This window comes from Coffea eugenioides, chromosome 1, assembly GCF_003713205.1.
Source record: "Coffea eugenioides isolate CCC68of chromosome 1, Ceug_1.0, whole genome shotgun sequence".
In the NCBI taxonomy this organism is placed as follows: Eukaryota; Viridiplantae; Streptophyta; class Magnoliopsida; order Gentianales; family Rubiaceae; genus Coffea; species Coffea eugenioides.
The window spans coordinates 10,647,682-10,669,192 of record NC_040035.1 but is presented as its reverse complement, the minus strand read 5'-3'; the positions used below and the strand labels follow the sequence as shown (position 1 = coordinate 10,669,192).

Here is a 21,511-nt window from a genome sequence, read left to right as displayed (position 1 = left end):
AATCAATTTCAAAATTAGAAGTTATTTTTTGTTATGTATCAATTTAGGAATTAGCAATTATTTTCTGTTATTACTTGAGTGTTGGCCAAGTAATGTATCTTATAAATAGATAGAGGCTGGTATACTACAAAGTGATATACGAGAGGCAACATGTAACTTTATATATGGGGTGAAAGAGGATTTTTGAGTGATGATAGATGGTATTTAAAAATTAGATTTGGATTCAAGTTGTATTCTTGCATAGAATTTTCCTCTCATAATAAAGAATAGGTTTTCACTTCGTCGACATAGGCTTAATGATGAAGTCAAACTACGTTAAATCTTGTGTGTTGTTTATCTTTCATGCTTGTGGATTATTTGTCATTAAATTATTATATACTTGATGTCTCAATAATTATTTGCTCTGCGCTTGAATCCCAATAAATTGGACCTATATATCAGTCTAGAACGTGATATATAAAGCATGTTCAGCAGGCAATAAATGGCTGTAGAGTATTGAGTTCTCTCTATATGATATGCTCATGTTCACCTAAATAAAGGAATAGAGTTGACAAGATATACGAGAAGGGTTTTGAGAGTGGTGAGAATCTGATCTATCTTTATATCAAGCTTTCGTGTACAATGTTATTCTAACGAGTAGTCGAGCCGGATGGTCACTAGGCAACACACTCATATTTACTGCCATCGGTGCTTATATTTAAGACATTTTCTTGATTTAATTTTAATTTTTCAAAAAATTTAATACCCGAAATCTATCTTAATATTTATGCTCCAGGCATCAGCTAAGGAAATCCTTTATTTTAAAACTGATTTGGTTGTAATCTAATTAAATTTGCCATTGGTAATAATCTACCTAAATTTAGATGCAGATGTAGTACTACTTGATTAAATTGCCTGTGTTGGGATAAATTGGAAGTTCTTAGAATTTTAGTAAACACGAAAAATTGGTTCAAGTAAGGTGAATTGGAAAATTTGGCTGATAGAAAGTTCAATGCTCTTGCGAAGTAGTGGAGTAGTGGAGCTAAAGAACAAATCTCTGCAACAGTGTGAAACCCTCGACTTCCATGTTTTCTTCAATGATCTTTTAGACAATGATTTCAATACTCTCTTCAAATCCCTTCCTTCACCCCGGAGATACTTTGCTGCAGCTGTACCTGGCTCTTTCTACGAGCAATTATTCCCCAAAGCTAGCCTTCATTTGGCAAATTCTTCTTATGCACTCCATTGGCTTTCCAAGGTTCCAAAAGAAGTTGGAGATCACAACTCATTGGCATGGAACAACAGCAAGACATATTGTTCGGGCACCAACAAAGAGGTCACAGAGCCATATTTTGCTCAGTTCAGGAAAGATCTCAACAGATTTCTGAATGCAAGAGTAGAAGAACTTGTCATTGGCGAGCTAGTAGCAAGCACGCAAGAAAGCCGGCGGCCTTTTGGTGATTCAATTACCCGATGTCACTGATAAGAATATATTTTACATATTTTTAAGTGTATTTTATCAGTTAATTTTAGTAGTTTAATCTAGTTTATAACTAAAATAATTAGGGATTTGTTAAAAATATAAATTTTTTATTAAATTGGCTAATATTGCATTTCTATTGATTTTAAGGGTAAAAACTTCATTTTCTTGCAGGATTAATGATTCAATCATCAAAGGGTATGAATTGAGAAGAAAATCTAATGATTGGTGATGAATTGAAGTGTGTGAAGAAGAAATGAAGTGAAAAACATTTAATTGAAGAAATGCAGTTTAAGACAATTTTGGCACGTTTCTGTATTTTGGCTATATCTGGAGCTACACATATCGGATTGAGATGATCTTTATACCATTTTAAAGCTAAGAGATAGCCCTACATTTGGTATGAAAATAGCGAAATCCAATTCAGCCGTTTTCTTGATCAAAAAGTTGAAACACAGAAGCTTATCTGTATGGTCGAGAGTTGAAACACAGAATTGACCAGTTTGTCGTATTTCGATCATATCTCCATCCACCGATCTCTAAATTAGATGATTCTTGAAGCATTGGAACGCTGAGTCAAAGGGCTACAACTTTCATGTTTTGTGCAATAGCCAGTTCGGCGGCTATCATAGAGAAAATTATAGTTGAAGCGAGGTCAAAAGCGAATACGCGTTTTGTAGCCGAAATTCTGCAATTTGCTCAGCCATTTCTCTTATGTTCACACTATTTTCTAGCTATATTTAGTAAGAGAATTCGGCTGCACATGCTTCTGATGCATAAATGAGGAAAATATGGTTTATTTCCAAGTCAAAAAACCATAGTTTTTGACTTTCTTAACAAAAAGGAGATTTAGGGAATCAAAGGGTGAAAATTAGACCGGTGGAGAGGAGCTTTTGAGCAGTTTTTATGCAGAGGAACATGAGAGGTCTAGACAGAGAGATAGAGAGCAATTTTCTGGCAGAACACATTCTCTCTAGCTAGCAAATTTTGCAGGAACACTTGGAGACTTCATCTTGTAATCATCTAGTGCAAGACATAGCAGAATTTTGGGGGCTTTACCATTAACTTGGCTAAACTTTTCTTTATCCTTCTTGTACTTGTAACTCATGATATTTTCCATTAATGAAGTTATGAATTTGATTGTTATATCATTCATGAGTAGCTAAATTTCTATATCTAGGGAGTAGATGAAACTTATGGCCAAGTGATATGAATTGAATGTGATTTACACTTGTTGCATCTTGTATTAACTTGTCTTCTTGTGCATATTGATTACTTGTTGTTGTTTGATCACCAATAGCAGGTTTATAGTTGTTATTACTCAATGAGAATTGGTAATAATAATGGAATAACATGAGTAGAGCTTGAGTTGTAGGTTCATGAGAATAGAAATGCATTCAAGTGGATGAATTTTGCATTCATGCATGAACAAGTGCAGATTTAGTTTTAATCAAGAGATTAGAGAAATCTAGACTGTTCTAAGCCTTAATATCATGAGAATGAAATTTTGACAATTTTGGAAATGAATCCCTAGTTAAACAAGAGTAGTAACAAGTGTTAAATTCATTCATTTGGATCTTTTGCGCTATAAGTGGAATCTATATTCCTAGATTCAAGTCTGTAGTGAATTTTCTCCATTTGTAACTTGCATTGATCTAATCAGATTGTTGGAAGTAGCATTTATAATATTTCTACTCCAATTTATTTTTAGTCTAAATAATAAAGTAAAGAAGGACCTAGTACTTGTTTAACTTGCTCCTCGTGGGATCGACCCGATACATGCCCTATACTACTTGATTGACCTGTATACTTGCAAACAAATAGGTATAAAATTGGAATTAAACTTGCACTTAGATCAAAATTCCATCAAGATTTTGGCGCCGTTGCCAGGGAGCGGCAATAGTAGGGCCTAATAATTTTTATTAATTTAGACAATTTTATTTTTGTTAGTTAAGCTGTTTATAGTTAATTTTGCATTTTAATCAGTTTTTGACAATTGAAGCTGTATAATCTTTCTTATTTCTGTTTGTAGTGTATGCACCAGGTATCTTGGGAAATAGCACCTTTTGATCCAGAAATTGAGAGGACACTATGTAGATAAATGAGGAATACATCACAAGAGATTTGGCAACCGATAGAGAAAATCTTAATAGAGCTACCATTTGAACAAGAAATGGCAGAAAACGAAGCAAATAGGCGAGTTCTACTAGATTTTGCTCTACCGGGAATACAAGAATCTCTAACAAATATAGCAAGACTTACGGTAAATGCTAACAATTTTGAGATTAAACCATCACTTATTCAAATGGTTCAACAATTTCAATTTGGAGGTAATGCAGTAGAAGATCCTAACTCATACTTAGCTACATTCTTGGAAATATGTGATACAATTAAAATGAATGGAGTTAGTGATGAGGCTATAAAGCTAAGATTGTTCCCATTTTCATTGAGAGATAAGGCTAAACTTTGGCTACACTCTCATGCTCCTAACACTTTCACCACATGGGATGATTTATCAAGAGCATTCTTGAAAAAGTATTTTTCACCGGGTAAGACTGCTAAGCTAAGAATGGATATCACTACCTTTAGCCAATTGGAAGGTGAATCATTATATGAGGCATGGAAAAGATTTAGAGATTTGTTTCGGAAATGTCCACATCATGGATTGCCCGAGTGGTTAATCATACAAACCTTCTATAATGGTTTATCTTTTTCTACTAAAACTATGATTGATGCAGCTACAGGTGTAGCTTTAATGGGTAAATCACCCCAAGAATCTCAGAATTTGATAGAAGAAATGGCCGCAAATAACTACTAATGGGCCAATGAGAGAGGTAATACGAGACGTCACGCAGGTATGATAGAAATGGACACTCTCAATATATTGAGTGCTCAAATAAATAATGTGATGAAATTACTAAGTAGACAAGGTGGAGTTGGTCCAAATTCATCTAATGCACATGTAACTTGTTGCTCTGTATGTGGAGGTGAACATGATGCTAATGAATGTGTTGATTCTGAGCAGGTACAATTTATCAACAATCATAATCGTAATGCTTAAATAACCCCTACTCGAACACTTATAATTCGAGGTGGAGAAATCATCCAAATTTTGGATAGAAAGATCAAGACAATCAACCAAGACCAGCCAATTCGCCGGGATTCCAACCAAGACAATCACAAGTTGAAACTAAACCAAGTTGGGAGATTGCGATGGAAAAACTCGCTAAGGTTACTTTGGACAGATCTGAGCGAGTAGAAGGAAGATTGGACCAACTTATTACAATGTATAGGAATGTAGAGGTCCAAATTGGTCAAGTTGCTAGTTCCTTGAACAATCGAAATTAAGGAGAATTACTTAGCAAAACGGAGGTTAATCCTAAGGAACATGTCAAAACCATTACTCTTCATAGTGGTAAACAATTAGAAGATCCTCTAGTGAGTGAAGATGAAAAAGGATGAGAGTGAAAAACATATAGAAAAGAAAAGGAACCAAGAGGCGATTGTAGAGGAAAATAGTCGGGAGAAACCAAGAAAAAATCAACTATCATTTTCCACTACCATTCCGATACCTCTTGCGGTTCCATTTCCCCAAAAACTCAAGTAGAATAAATTTGATAAAAACTTTGAAAATTTTGTTAAAATCTTCAAACAATTGCACATTAACATTCCTTTTGCCGATGTTATTTTGCAGATTTCTTCATATGCGAAATTTCTCAAGGAAATCATGACTCGAAAGAGGAAGTTGGAAGATTGTGAAACAATAGCATTAACGGAGGAGTGCAGTACTATCATACAAAATAAGCTACCACCAAAATTGAAGGATCCGGGGAGTTTTTCTATACCTTGCACCATAGGTAACATTGATTTTTTTAAAGCATTGTGTGATCTTAGTGCTAGTGTATCATTAATTCATTTAACGGTGGCTAGACAATTAGGTTTGCATGAGTTTAAACGCACTAATATTACTTTGTAACTAGTGGATAGGTCTATTAGATATCAATTGGGAGTGTTAGAGAATGTATTGATAAAAGTTCAAAAATTTATCATTCTAGTGAATTTTGTGGTTTTAGATATGGAAGAAGATATATCTATGCCAATTATTCTAGGTAGACCATATCTAACTACTGTAGGTACTATTATTGATGTTAAAAATGGCAACCTTAAATTTCAAGTAAGTGAAGAAGAGGTAGAATTTAATTTGAATGAAATGAAAAAATATGCTTCTTTTACCAATCATGCTTATTCTATTGGCACAATAGATAAACTAACCCAAGAGTTGAACCAAATCAATTTTGACTTCAATCCTCTTGAGTATTGTTTAATGAGTTTAGGTATGCAAGAAAGTGATTATGAAGAGATTGAAGAATTGGCCAAATATTTGAATTTTCAAGCACCCTATAAAAGGGGTAATGTCTATGAAAGTCTTGGTCAAGGAAAAGGGCTTCCACTGCCTTCAGAAATTGAACCTCCAAAATTAGAGTTCAAACCACTTCCAATTCATCTAAGGTATCAATTTCTGAGAGAAAATAGCACTTTACCAATAATCATTAGTGCTGACCTTGATGATGAGCAGTATACAAAGTTGTTAAGAGTTCTAAGAAGACGTAAGAAGGCAATTGGATGGACAATTTCAGACATTAAGGGTATAAGTCCTTCTATATGCATGCACCGCATTTATTGGAGGACAATTGTAAATCGATGGTGAAAACGCAAAGAAAACTCAATCCAAACATGAAAGAGGTGGTAAGAAATGAAATTCTTAAGTGGCTTGACACAGGTATAATTTTTCCTATCTCCGATAGCGTTTGGATCAGTCCAATTCATGTTGTACCAAAGAAAGGTGGAATAACTACAATTGTGGGTAAAAATGATGAGATGATTCCATCAAGACTTGTGGTTGGGTGGAGAGTGTGTATCGATTATTGCAAATTAAATGCGGTAACAAGAAAAGATCATTTTTCTTTACCAGTTTTTGATCAATTATTGGAGCGAATAGCCGGATATAAATGTTACTGCTTTCTTGATGATTTTTCAGGGTATAACCAAATAGCTATAGCTCCGGAGGATCAAGAGAAGACCACATTCACATGTCCTTATAGTACTTTTGTTTTTAGAAGGATGCCATTTGGTTTATGCAATGCTCCTGCGACTTTTCAACGTTGCATGATAGTTATATTTTCTGATTATATTGAAAAAATTATAGAGATATTTATGGATGATTTTTCTGTGTATGGTTCATCTTTTGGCCATTGTCTTCATAATTTGGATTTGATTTTACAGAGATGCGAGGAGACAAATCTTGTACTAAATTGGAAGAAATGTCATTTTATAGTAAAAGAAGAAATTGTTTTAGGACACAAGATTTCCTCTAAGGTAATTGAGGTGGATAAAGCAAAAATTGAAGTTATCGAGCAATTGGCATCTACAAGCAATGTCAAGAGGATATGGAGTTCTCTAGGGCATGTCGATTTTTATAAACGCTTTATTAAGGATTTTTCTAAAATAGCAAAACCGTTATGTGATTTTATTATGTAAAGATACCTCTTTTCAATTTAATGATAATTGTTTGGTTGCTTTTGAAATGTTGAAGAAGGAATTGATTTTTGCTCCAATTATAACTTCGCCTGATTGGTCATTACCATTTGAATTGATGTACGATGCAAGTAACTATGCGGTTGGAGCAGTTTTGGAGCAAAATAAAGAAGAAAGATTGCACGTCATCTATTATGCTAGCAAATTGCTAAATGAGGCACAACTCAATTATGCAACAATGGAAAATGAGCTATTGGCGGTGATATTTGCTTTAGACAAATTTAGACCCTATTTAGTAGGATCTAATGTTATCATATGTATGGACCATTCGGCTCTTAAATATTTGCTACATAAGAAAGACGCAGAACCTAGATTAATTCGGTGGATTCTTTTATTGCAGGAATTTGATGTGGAAATACGAGACAAAAAGGGAACGGAGAATCTCATGGCGGATCATCTATCACGCTTGGAATATATCCTAATCAATGACCAAGTTCCTATCCAAGAAAATTTTCAGGATGAATTTGTCCTAGCAATTATCAATTCTCCATGGTATGCAGATTTTGCTAATTATTTGGTAAGTGGAGAGATTCCAAAGAGATTTAATTATCATTAAAAGAAGAAATTCTTGCATGATGTCAAAAGTTACTTTTGGGAGGAACCCTTGCTATATAAACATTGTGCCTGTGACAGCCCCACCTTCCCCTAAGGCGAACCAAAGGGGTTAGCGGACTGCCTGCCCGGCTCTCGCCAGGACTAACGAGCAGTAACACGCGATCTAAAACGTTTTGGGAAAGTAAAAGCGCGCTCGAACAAGCCACAAGAACCAAAATAACAAAATAATAAAAAAAAACGAAAATGATGAATAGTGCCTGGAATAGTAGAATCCGAAATCCCACCAAACATTAATACATTTCAATTCAACATTTACAACCAAATCGGCATGTCAAAAACTATTCATCATAGGCATACAAAGTTCGATTTGCCAATCAAAAGATGAACCCAATACACATTAGGGTTTCATGCAAAGAGCTATTCAAAATAGACATATACATGGCTCAATTTGGCAACCAACAAGTATGATCTTCCAAAAGTGATCATTTTCCTGTAAGGAAAACAAATGGAACGGAGTGAGCTAAAGCTCAGTGAGTTACTACCACATAAGCATCTACGATCACATAAGCATAACCGTTCATTTCAAGTATGCAAATAAGAAGCAAACAAATCGGTAAAAGGATACGGATGGCTTTCAAGAGCCCATTTCCACGTTTACATTCTTGATCCAACTTCATTGACCCTCCGTCAATGTTAAAAGTACCAAACCGTAGACCTCACTTCACTTCCATTCCGTCCACCCAACATACCCTAACCGGGCCCGCACTCCAAGCAGTAGCTTTAGGTGATACTCGAGTACACCGGAACCAAGGGTCTCATTACCACAAGATTCCCATTTCAGTCCCCGTGGCTAGTCAATTTTCACGACCAAGCCCTCGCTGGCTCGATTCAATTGACTACCAACGGGGTCGAGCTCAGTAGTACAGTAGGGCCGTTGGATACTCGTCCAACCGACACCCAAACAATATCCCATGAATGGAATCCAATAACTCATATAGCAAGTACAGTAATACAGTGAAACGGTAAACAGTCATTCACAGGAATAAAAGGAATGAGGGCAGTCAAGTACACCCTCACCCTAAACATTTCCAATAGCCAAACAAGCCTTCAAGGCATCACAATCACATATAGCAAAGGCACATTATAAACATTCAAGTGAGTAGTATACTCACCACTCACGTAGGTGAGGTTTCATGTACCGTCGTCCAAAGTACGTCGTGCACTAACGTCACGCCCTAAAACACGTAAACAAATACCATGAGACTCGATAACGAGTCATAAAGCCATGCCAATCACAACCCCAATAGGGTTTCATATGCATATATAAGCATTATAGCAAACCAGAAATTTCAGCAATGCACTAACTCGACCTTAACAAAAAACAGTTTTCGTCCTCCTTTTGCGGTAATGGTACAAAAGGCGCTACGCTTATCGGATGAGGGTGTAAGACCCACCATCTCGAAGCTAAAAGACAGGGTTATAACAATGTAGAAGGCCACTCAGTCCAAATCCTAGCACAACTAGGTCAAATATGCAGAATACCAAACCAGAACCGAAATTGCATGTTTACAAATCACACTATGCTGTAATTAGTCCAACTCAGTCTACACAAGTCCAAATGCATTGATTCCAAAGGCATACGGTAGCTAAGACATCAAGCTACATTTCATCAGAAGACACCAACAATCAAATCCAAATCAATTCCAGTCAAACCAGCCAATTTCAGACGCAGTTCGCACATTCTGATCAACCCAGAACAGCAACAGTAAAATCGACATTTCTCACTCTACACTACTCCAAATGACCTGAAATTTTACAGGCACCTCAAACACATCAATACCTAAAACTTTCATGTTTTAAGCAAAGGCCAATTCGGCCTCTAACCATATGATCCCAAAACCGGACAGAAAGGGGGTTATGAAACCCTAACTTTTCACATTTCCTTCCAAACCCAAAATTGGTTGCAATTACCAATCATTTACACCTACTAGAGTCATTAACCATCAATTCCCATCATCAAAGATATCCACAACATCACATTCATATTAAACCAGAAAATTCCTCAATAAATTGAAAACTTCATCATTTCATCCAAAAGCAAGAAATAAATCACAAATTTCAGCACTTTAGCCACCACTAGGCACAAATTAAGCATCATTAGGTATAGGAGGAAGTTCAATCACCACTTACCTAGTAAACAAGAGAAAAGGAGTTGTAGAACACCTTAGCTTCCTTAAAAACTTCACCAAACAACTTACTAGCACCTAATGGAGGGATTTTATGGAGTAGAAACTAGTTTATGTGATTGTTTTTGGAAGATTGAGCTAAATGGAAGCTAAAATGTTGAAGAGTTTCTTTCTTCTTTGCTCAAGAAAGAACCGGCCATGGAGGAGAAGAAAAGAGTAAATTTTAGTGATTTTTTTGAGATATTTAACTCAATGGTAAAAAGTCAAAAAGGGTGAATAGTGTCCAACAAAGTCCAACCAAGGATATAGTGACACTTGGCACTTCATAAATGCATCTTTATCACTTGGTTCCTTCTCACATCAATCAAATCACCTCCTCTTCTTATCTTTTAACACCCGATAAATTTCACTCAGTATCCGGAACTTAACCTTATTGGCCGAATTTTTCCGAACTTTTCGCACTAGTGGGGCCCACGTCCATTATATATCCTTAATTTTTCAAAAACTACCCAATGCTAGAAAAATCATCTAAAAACTATAATTACTCATAAAATCCACCAAGAAAATTTTTCTAAGCCAGAAAATGCAGAAAACATGCAATTAAAGGGGAAAAACCCTAGGAAAATTATTAGGGAAATTGCGGGTTCTCACAGTGCCGATGGAACGGTGCGTAGATGTATTCTCGAAGACGAGGTACATAATGTTTTATATCATTGTCACAACCTTAAAACAGGTGGTCATTTTAGTACTTCAAAGACTGTAGCAAAGATATGGCAATCAGAGTTTTGTTGGCCAACTATGTACCAAGATGTTAGGGAATATGTTAAAAGTTGTGATGCATGCCAAAGAACTGGAAATATATCTCGAAAAAATGAAATGTCACTAACTACTTTCTTAGAAGTTGAGTTATTTGATGTGTGGAGTATAGATTTTATGGGACCCTTCCCTAGTTCTTTTAATAATAAGTACATCTTAGTAGTAGTGGATTATGTTTCTAAATGGGTAGAGGCAATCGTTTCACCTACTAATGACTCTAAGATTGTACTCCGGTTCCTTAAAAAGAACATTTTTTGCAAGTTTGGTATACCTAAGGCCATAGTAAGTGATGAAGGAAAACATTTCCGTAACAAACAATTGGATTCCTTATTGTTTAAATACGGCTGTAGGCACAAGACATCACTCCCGTATCATCCTCAAACCAATGGACAAGCGGAGCTAGCTAATTGAGAGATAAAGCTCATCTTAGAGAAAGTAGTGAACAAGTCACGCAAAGATTGGGCTATAAAGCTAGATGATGCACTATGGGCTTACTGAACGGCATTTAAGACAACCTTAGGGATGTCGTCGTATCGTTTAGTTTATGGAAAAACTTGTCACTTACCTGTAGAGATTGAACATAAAGCTTATTGGACTGTTAAAGCAATTAATATGGATTTTAATCTTATAGGTGGAAGGAGGCTACTTGAGTTAAATGAATTGGAGGAACATCGGTTACATGCTTATGAAAATACCAAAATTTATAAAGAAAAGATCAAATATTGGCATGATAAGCATATTATCCCTAAACAATTTCAGGTAGGGCAAAAAATACTCTAATTCAACTCACGCCAGAGGTTATTTTCGGAAAAATTTAAGTCAAGGTGGTCGGGACCATTTGAAGTTATTCAACTATTTCCTTATGGAGCCGTTGAAGTAGCTAATACAAGAAATGAGCAGTTCAAGGTCAATGGACAATGATTAAAACCCTACTTGGCAAGTGAAATCGTTCCCAAGGGACTTATATGTCTTTTGGGCGACTCTTCTTCAATTTAAGAATTCGAACCTGTGAGTTGAGCCAACGACTATAAACAAAAGCGCTAATTGGGAGGCAATCCAATGTTTAAGTTATATGTGTTAATTTGGAGTGATTTTGTGTTTAATACATATATTTAAGTTAATTTGTTGTTTGTGTGTCATAGGGTTGGTAAACAGAAGCAAGAAGTATCATTTGAGGTGAAAAAGACGAATTTTGATCAAGCAACTCAACTTCTTGATTTGTGTTAAAGGTGCATTTGATCTATTAAAAAGGGTGTTAGCAGTTTTCTATATTTTGGTAGAAGTTCGTGATTCGAATGGTTGACTTGGATCTCAGCCATTACACTGGGGAGTACTTTTTCCTTTTCTTTTGTTTCTTTTCTTTCCCTATACATTGAGGACAATGTGTATTCTAAGTGTGGGGGAAGAAATATGTGGTACTTTTAGTAGTTTTTATGTTTAATGTGTGGACAAGTAGTTGAAAATATTTCCTGTGCTTAATTGTTGTTTATTTTGGGTTTGCTGGCAGGGAGTTTAGTCCACTTTTAAGCGGTACTTTTAAGGGGAGATTCTGTCAAAATTTTTCCAAAACCTTATACATATATATATAGTAATCATAATAAACAAATAAAATTTTGTCAATTATCCTTTTGAAATAAATATATGTGGTTTCAAAACTTCTCTTCTCATTTAATTTGAAAATGATTATTATGTGATTATAATTTTTACATTTGTAGAAAAGTATATCTAGTAAAGTGGAGAAAATTATGCCTACATTTTGCATATTTGATGAAATTTTTTCTTTCTATTTGATTGTATAAGTTAAGAAATTAATATGGTCAATAAGTGTCACACTCTTCTTATGATTATTCTTTAGAGAGAATTTTATTATTTCTCTATATACTTGTAAAAAAAAACAAAAAAAAAGAGTTATTCTACTCCAATGGTTCTTGTACCTAGTAACCGGGAGTCTTCATCTACAAATGTCGACTTTTGCGTAAAACGGTACTTGGATTAAAAGTATGAAAAGTAACTTGAGTATGTGAAATATTGAGTAACCGACGATTTTCGTCTAAAAATGTCGATCTTCATGTCAAAAGACATTCTCACAACTTAAGTAATATTTAACTATAAAAAAAAAGAATAAATCCCTCTTTAAGAAAAAGAAGAAGATGATCATGAGATTAGTTAGCATCTTTATTGATTATATGAGTTACTTGCTTGTGAAATTGGGTAAGAATGAGAAATTAAATTGAATTGGTATAATTATGGTATATTTGGCTCTCTTTTACTTGATATTATGAGTACTTGAGAATTAAAGAAAAATCACATAATGGTTATTTACCTTGATTCGAGAAAATGAAGTTGATTTGAGCACATATGTTTATCTTCAAAAATGATGAAACATTGTTGGTTTGTATTTCTAATTGCTTGAGGACAAACAATGGTTCAAGTGTGGGGGTATTTGATAAGAGAATATTTTACGTATTTTTAAGTGTATTTTATCAGTTAATTTCAATAGTTTAATCTAGTTTATAACTAAAATAATTAGGGTTTTCGTAAAAATATACATTTTTTATTAAAGTGGCTAATATTGCATTTCTATTGATTTTAAGGGTAAAAACTTCATTTTCTTGCAGGATTAATGATTCAATCATCAAAGGGTATGAATTGAGAAGAAAATCTGATGATTGGTGATGAATTGAAGTGTGTGAAGAAGAAATGAAGTGAAAAACATTTAATTGAAGAAATGCAGTTCAAGACAATTTTGACACGTTTCTGTATTTCGGCTATATCTAGAGCTACACATATCGGATTGAGGTAATATTTATACCATTTTAAAGCTAAGAGATAGCCCTACATTTGGTATGAAAACAGCGAAATCCAATTCAGCCGTTTTCCTGGTCAAAAAGTCGAAACACAGAAGATTATCTGTATGGTCAAGAGTTGAAACACAGAATTGACCAGTTTGTGGTATTTCGATCATATCTCCATCCACCGATCTCTAAATTAGATGATTCTTGAAGCATTGGAATACTGAGTCAAAGGGCTACAACTTTCATGTTTTGTACAATAGCCAATTTGGCGCCTATCACAGAGAAAATTGCAGTTGAAACAAGGTCAAAAGTGAATAAGAGTTTTGTAGCCGAAATTCTGCAATTTGCTCAGCCATTTCTCTTATGTTCACACTACTTTCTAGCTATATTTGGTAAGAGAATTCGGCTGCACATGCTTCTGATGCATAAATGAGGAAAATATGGTTTATTTCCAAGTCAAAAAACCATAGTTTTTGACTTCCTTAACAAAAAGGAGATTTGGGGAATCAAAGGTTGAAAATTAGACCGGTGGAGAGGAGCTTTTGAGCAGTTTTTATGCAGAGGAACATGAGAGGTCTAGACAAAGAGATAGAGAGCAATTTTCTGGCAGAACATATTCTCTCTAGTTAGCAAATTTTGCAGGAACACTTGGAGACTTCATCTTGTAATCATCTAGTGCAAGACATAGCAGAATTTTTTGGGGCTTCACCATTAACTTGGCTAAGCTTTTCTTTATCCTTCTTGTACTTGTAACTCATGATGTTTTCCATTAATGAAATTATGAATTTGATTGTTATATCATTCATGAGTAGCTAAATTTCTGTATATCTAGGGAGTAGATGAAATTTATGGCCAAGTGATATGAATTGAATGTGATTTACACTTGTTGCATCTTGTATTAACTTGTCTTCTTGTGCATATTGATTACTTGTTGTTGTTTGATCACCAATAGCAGGTTTATAGTTGTTATTACTCAATGAGAATTGGTAATAATAATGGAATAACATGAGTAGAGCTTGAGTTGTAGGTTCATGAGAATAGAAATGCATTCAAGTGGATGAATTTTGCATTCATGCATGAACAAGTGCAGATTTAGTTTTAATCAAGAGATTAGAGAAATCTAGACTGTTCTAAGCCTTAATATCATGAGAATGAAATTTTGACAATTTTGGAAATGAATCCCTAGTTAAACAAGAGTAGTAACAAGTGTTAAATTCATTCATTTGGATCTTTTGCGCTATAAGTGGAATCTATATTCCTAGATTCAAGTCTGTAGTGAATTTTCTCCATTTGTAACTTGCATTGATCTAATCAGATTGTTGGAAGTAGCATTTATAATATTTCTACTCCAATTTATTTTTAGTCTAAATAATAGAGTAAATAAGGACCTAGTACTTGTTTAATTTGCTTCTCGTGGGATCGACCCGATACATGCCCTATACTACTTGATTGACCTGTATACTTGCAGATAATCGGGTATAAAATCGGAATTAAACTTGCACTTAGATCAAAATGCCGTTAGTCACTACAAGAAAATTGGTCTTTTGTGACAACAAAAGTTCATCACTAAAAGCTGCAAAGTCGTCATTATATGGATATAGAGACGACTTTTTCTTTTGTCACATGGTTGTCACAGATTCTATGTCACAAATGGGTCCATGTGACCACCTTTTAAAGTCGTCACAGAATCTTGTTATTCAATGACGAGGAAAAAGTCGTCACTAAAGAATATCATTTTGTGATGACTTTTCTTGTCACTATTTTACCTATATTTTTGTCATAGATGTAGCAAAAGTTGTCACAAATTTTAAGTTTACAGTGACGACCTAAGCTTGTCACTATCAGTCCCATTATTCAGTGACAAAAATAGTCATCACTTAGTGAACTTGCAAATCAACTTTGTTTCGAAGAGCTGAAATTGAACATTACGAATATAGCATTTTCCAACAAATTAAAGCAAAACATTCAATTTGATAAAAGGCAAAATTAATGTAGAATGAAGTCACAAATTAATATATATGGCCACAAACATCTATAAATTCATCAAACTAAAAGTCAACCAAAAATATCGGGTCCCAAATCCCACATAATCAGTTCAAGCACTAATGGCCAATACATATCCTTCCCAAAAAAATAGAGTACTAGATTTCCAAACTAAAGCATAGATTGCACCACCAATGTTAGACTTCAACCATCTCTATCATCATATCCAACAGCCTCCTCATGAACAATATCAAATTAGACTGCATCGAAAATAAAGTATTATGTGCATTAGAATAGACTTTATTAAAAAATATGCTATTACAACCTTACACAACTAAATTGAATGAATGGTCATACACAACAAGACTCCAACTACTGTTAACTTGATAAGAAGTAAAAGAATCAGTCAAAAGAGTTTCAGCCAAAATAAAGAGAATATGATCAATTACTTCCAATAGCTTATTTGGTAGACATATTTGCATAGCCAGCAAATTCGAAATATAAGCGATAGCATAAACTGTGTTAAGTAACTCTTTCATTCGGGCAATCAAATCCTCACACAGCCCTCTTTTTTCAAGTTGCTGCTTCTGCAAGTTCTTAATCAGCTTGGAGTAAAACTGGTTGCTTGGATAGGGCTCTTTTTTTTCCATCTTCCAATAATCATATAAAGGTATCAGTTTTACTTTCATTCATATTGAACCTCTCTCCACTATGTTCTTTCTAATTGAACCAATTCCTTCCCTCTCCCTCCCCCCTGATTGTGTAGTGCCTATGTCATTGAACATATCATTTAAATCTTCAATATCACTATCCTTTTCTTCATTATCGTCTTGATTAATACCCTTCTCAATTTCATGTCGGAATTGTTCACCTTGGTGTATCCATCTAGTGTATCTTTTACATTATTTCATGGGATCTTAAGATGTTTTGCCTTCTAAGAATATGCAAATTTAAGGAAAGCAGCCACATCAAGTTTATAAGATTCATCCTTTCTATTACCAAGTGTCATCCAATTTTTGTCCATGTCATAGAGTTACAAATCTATTCAAGTTTATCTAAGCATTAACAAAAATTGAAGAAGCCAAAAATATGCATACTTCACAATTATAGCCCACTGGATAGCATAAAAGTACAGAAAAAGTTCAAGTACTAACCTTGAATCTAGATGCTAATGAGGTTGCTACTCTTTTATGCTACTACTGCCATTGTCAAACTAAAAAATGTTAGAAAATAGTAGACATCATTGCAAAGTAGAGAGTTTCTTCAACAAAATTAATCAAGTGCAAAAACATTCAACCATTGATTACTTAGACTATCAGAAAGAAAAAAAGAAAAATACCCTTACAACCTCAAATGTTTGACAAATCCAGTTATTAAAATTTTCACATCATTTGTTGCAATTAAAACTATGTACAATTAAAACTAGGCACTGCTTTAATAATATTATAACTATTTAGTGCCTCGAGTTAGTCTAAAAATGTCCAACATTATTTGGAAATGCACTTTGGCCATCGACAAGGGAATCACAAATCGTTTCTTTTCACTTTTAACTACATAAACTGCAACATAGCCCTTCGAAACATCTTTCGAAGACTGTCTAAGGATTTGCTTAGCTTAAAGAATACGAGGCAGATGGATGGCCATTACTCTACTGGATGCTTTGTTGTATAGGTTGAGCAAAGAAAGGTGGGAAGACTTGCGGGACAAAGTAGAAAAGCCTTGATCAGAATTTGTGGTAGCTTATGTTGATCAAACAAGTTAGAAGGGTATGTATAGAAGGATCACAAATTTGTTCTCTTAGTGCTGTATCTATGGCAAAGACCAAAGAGGCATTGTGATGGACATTATTGGCAAATAGTTGATGAGGTATCACATGGTTATGTCTTCTACTCATGATCAAGAATTTAGAATAGAACCATGTGCTGATTGAAACCTTCAGGGCCTACCACTTCCTTCAACAAGAAAGAGCAAGTATGAAAACAAGAAGTGAAAACACAAAAAGAGCAAGTATGAATTTCAAGAGAACAAAACAAGAAGGAAGAAAAAGAAGAAAAAGTCAAATGAATTTCAAGAACTGAAAGAGAAAGTATGAACAAGAAGGAAGTGTGGAACAGTGGATTGCTAACATTCCTCCCTTCCATAATGTGGCAGCAAGCCCGGCCATAGGATTTAGAAAAGTTGCAAAATGTTGAAGTTAATTCATTCAGGGATTTGTCCCACCAAATTTTTATGAGCTGTACTTCTAGTATACAGTCTGAAATTGTATCACCATGACTGTGGTAAAAACAAAAACAGAGTCAAAATTTTCCCATAGTCCTTTCAACCAGATATTCGTGCAACCATGAAGCTGCAGTTTCAGTAATAGATTTATACCTTATGCTGTGGTTAATTCTAAGTGAGCATGAAGCCAACAATAATTTATTTATAGACATAATCTTTGTCAGGTGAATGTCATCAAACAGTTTGTCAATCATCAAGGTGTTCAGTAAATTATATTCTATTTTTTCCCACCGTAGACCAAGTTCACCTTGCAAATGAAGGATGTCAGAATTCTTGACTGCTTTCAATTTTAAGAGTCCTGACACCATGCCTTCCCAATTACTCGTGTAGAATGAAAGGGTTTTAGAAAACCTCAGCACTTGAAGCACTTACCAGAAATTTAAATTTTTTTGGAATTCTAGTAATGACAAATAATTGAAAAGAATAAGCTTCAAATAATCATAATGTTAAGCCTTTATGAATGAAAAGCAACTGTACAAAATGTAATCTGCATGCACTACATTACAAAATTGTGCTCTGATATCTCGATTAACTAGTAGTATTGTCTAATAATGTGCATCTTACCCTTTCCTGGGCTGATACCCTAGCTGTCCTTAGCCTTCTCAGCATCAGGGTAAGCCCCAAATTTCTTGAGAAGACTGATAGCATTGGAGGTTTTCTCTATGGCCTCAGCAGAATCGGAGATCACACAGGGGATTTGCAGGACAGACTCAATGCGGTGGCAGCAGGCCATGACAAGGGAGGCACTGCAGAGGCGGCGATGGCAGAAACCACGGCATACTATTTCTTGTTGACTGGGACCTTGCGGTGCCAACGGCGCCAGATCTTGGTCGGAGCAAACATGCGGCCACCGCTGCACATGTTGCCATAGGCACCCTGGCCGGCACGGTGAGTGTCGCCGCCAAGAACACAAGAGATACGGGAAACAACGCGACCAGTACCCCAGGACTCGGCGGAGGTTTGGTGGCTGACGGACCTAGAGACGGCGTAGGGTTGGCGAGAGTTCTTGGAGATGTCACGATGAACGTCTTGGAGGATGTCGGGCCGGATTGGGGCTTTCATGACGTCAGGCAGAGGGAGGGAGTTGGCGTTGGCCTCCATTTCATTCTCAAGAGGGATAACGGTAACTACAGGGAGAGCGGCGGCGAAGCCATTTCTGATGGGGGTGAGAGGTTTGTGAATTGGTATACTGCGTTTTAGATGTCTTAAATTTAGGCTAAGTCATTAGGACATAGAATCAAACGGTGTCATTTCCCTAAAGTCCCTTCAGCCCGCCACGCCACTTGAATTTTTTAGTTTACCCCTCTTAGTTCCGTACATATGAAAAGCACGGCTTTTCCTTATTTAGATGCAAGAAGTGCACGCTTTCTTTGTCCTTTCACCTATCTCTCACTTTTTTCTTTTTCTCATCATTATGTAATTAAGTTTTTCTATTGTTTTGAGTTTTTTTTTTTTTTTACTCTCAAATTGTGTTAAAATAATAGAATATGACAATTTAGTGTGTTTGGCAAATTTTGTTTTTACCAATTTTAACTAATATAGGAATTTTTCTAATTTATTATACAATAAAATAGTTCAAAAAGTAAAAATGTTGTTAGAAATATGTTTACGATTAAAAAAAATAAGCACTTTTTAATTAAAATCTTTTTGGTACTCATTTTGTGGTGTTATCAATTATGTATGACTTGCAGTCTCACAAGACCTAACAATTGAATTAGTTGATTGAACAATCAAAATAGTTTGCAAATACATGTACGAAATGTTAAATCTATTTATTTGGTATATGTACCAATTCATAAATGATAAATATGGCTTCTATAATTAATAACAACCTTTTGATCATGCAAATGCTAGGATTAGACTTAATTTCATGTTAAGTTTTATTGTTAAATTCTATTATTGACTACCTCTATTTTTAGATTATCCAAATTATTAATTTTTCACCATGTTGTCATTTGGATAAATGGGGAATGTATGAATTTTTTTACATTTATAACAAATTATTACCTAAGTTTGGGAAAATTATAAAATAGGTATACATATATAGTTTATTAAGATACCTTTTATAGTTTGCTAATAAAAATAGCGCTAAATTGCAACACCATAGGGTGCCATAGTACAAATAATGAAATTTGTATATTACATATAGGGCTAAATTGCAAAAGTTAGAGTGCCATAGTTGATTTAATGAAATTGGCGAATTAGATATAGGGCTTAATTGCAAAAGTTATGGTGTAATGGTAGAGTTAAAGAAATTGGTATACTACATATGGGGCAAAATTACAAAAGTTAGGGTGTAATAGTAGAATTAAAAAAATTAGTGTACTGCATATGGGGCTAAATTACAAAAGTTATGGCGTTATAGTAGAATTAATGAAATTTTTTTATTACATTTGGAGCTAAATTACAAAAGTTAGGGTGGCATAATAGAATTAATGAAAATGATCAAAGAACAAGTACTTTAGACAGTGACAACTAATTGTTGTCATTACCTCTGAACTGGTTGAGCGACAGTGATGATGTTGGAACAATTATAAAATATGTATACATTTTAATTACAATGCCTTCCCCATTTTACTAATGAAAAACATAGGCTAAATTGTAAATGTTAGGGTGCCATAATAGAATTAATGAAATTGGTTTATTACACATGAGGCTAAATTGCAAAAGATAGGTGTCATGGTAGAGTTAATGAAATTAGTTTACCACATACGGGGTTAAAATGTAAAAGATAAGGTGCCATAATAGAATTAATAAAATTTATTTACAACATATGGGGCAATATTGAAAAATTCAGGGTGGCATAGTAGAATATTAATGAAAGTGAGTTGGGAACAATTACTTTAAACAGTGACGACTAATTGTTGTCATTAACTTTGAACCGGTAACCACATTGTGATAATATTGTAAGTAGTCATTATAGGGCCTATTTCAGTTACAATATTTTTTCAAGTCGTCACGATGGTAATTTCCCGCCACACAGGCCAGTTGCGCGCCGCCTATATTGTGACGATTAATCCCGTATTGTCACTAATGATGAGTCTACCCTCAGTCATTTATGATAACATCAAAAGTCGTCACTAAATTTGCTCAACTGTGACTACTTTTTCTGATGTCACTGAGAATGTTATCACAAAAGGCCGAATTTCTTGTAGTGTGTTCCGAGTGGCGCCCTTCCCTTTAATACTGGGGCAGGGTTCCTCCAAGAGCTGTTAGGATTATGTCTTTTTGAGATGGCCTACTTGGTAGGATCTGAAAATTTTCATATTCTTTTTCTTCATTTTAGATATTTTAATTAATAATCTAGTTTACTAATTTGATCTGCAATGCAAGTATTGGGGTCACTGTCATCAGTTCAAATGATTTCTTCTGACTTTGTGGCTGCTCGTTTGTGTATGCTGCAGGGATTTATCAGTCAAGAAAAAGTGCATTCATTCAACTTGCCAATGTACTTTCCATCAATTGAAGAATTGGACCAGGTTATAAAAGCGAATGGCCATTTTAGAGATGAAAGAATAAAGATATTGGATCACCCAATGCAGCACTTGCCTTTTGATGCAAAAATGAACAGACCAGATCTATCTGTGAGGGCTTCATCAAAGATCATTTCGAAACAGACATTGTGGATCAGGTGTTCGATCTATTTGCTAAGAAACTTGAAGAGAATTGCTCAATCTTTGATCAAGAAATTCGCAAAGATGCTGACCTATTTGTTCTGCTAAAACGCGTCTGCAAAAACTGATACGCACTTTTTTATTGGTCATAATGCAGCACCGAAATTATTGTGACATTTCCTTTATCTCAACGGTTGATTGTAGCACCACAATTTGATCATGTTCCTG

At 34.8% G+C, this 21,511-nt stretch overlaps 1 protein-coding gene and 1 non-coding gene across 2 annotated transcripts; one reads left to right on the top strand and one right to left on the bottom strand.

The window, feature by feature from the left end:
• The first annotated feature begins 991 nt into the window (after window positions 1-991).
• Window positions 992-21,391, top strand: LOC113767687 (probable S-adenosylmethionine-dependent methyltransferase At5g38780). The gene is made up of 4 exons (XM_027311865.1): window positions 992-1,387; window positions 1,419-1,454; window positions 20,825-20,914; window positions 21,074-21,391. The coding sequence occupies exons 1-4, from the start codon at window positions 992-994 to the stop codon at window positions 21,389-21,391; spliced, it is 840 nt and encodes a 279-aa protein (XP_027167666.1).
• LOC113752596 lies at window positions 4,020-4,126 on the bottom strand. The gene has a single exon (XR_003464881.1). It is a non-coding gene; the product is annotated as a small nucleolar RNA R71 (small nucleolar RNA).
• Window positions 21,392-21,511: the final 120 nt, after the last annotated feature.

What these genes read in the sequence shown, in the direction of transcription:
- LOC113767687 (XM_027311865.1), top strand. Translation starts at nt 992, where the DNA reads ATGCTCTTGCGAAGTAGTGGAGTAGTGGAGCTAAAGAACAAATCTCTG. An exon ending in TGGTGATTCAATTACCCGAT is followed by an intron (nt 1,455 to 20,824) that starts GTCACTGATAAG and finishes AATTTCTTGTAG; the next exon opens with TGTGTTCCGAGTGGCGCCCT. An exon ending in TTTTTGAGATGGCCTACTTG is followed by an intron (nt 20,915 to 21,073) that starts GTAGGATCTGAA and finishes TGTATGCTGCAG; the next exon opens with GGATTTATCAGTCAAGAAAA.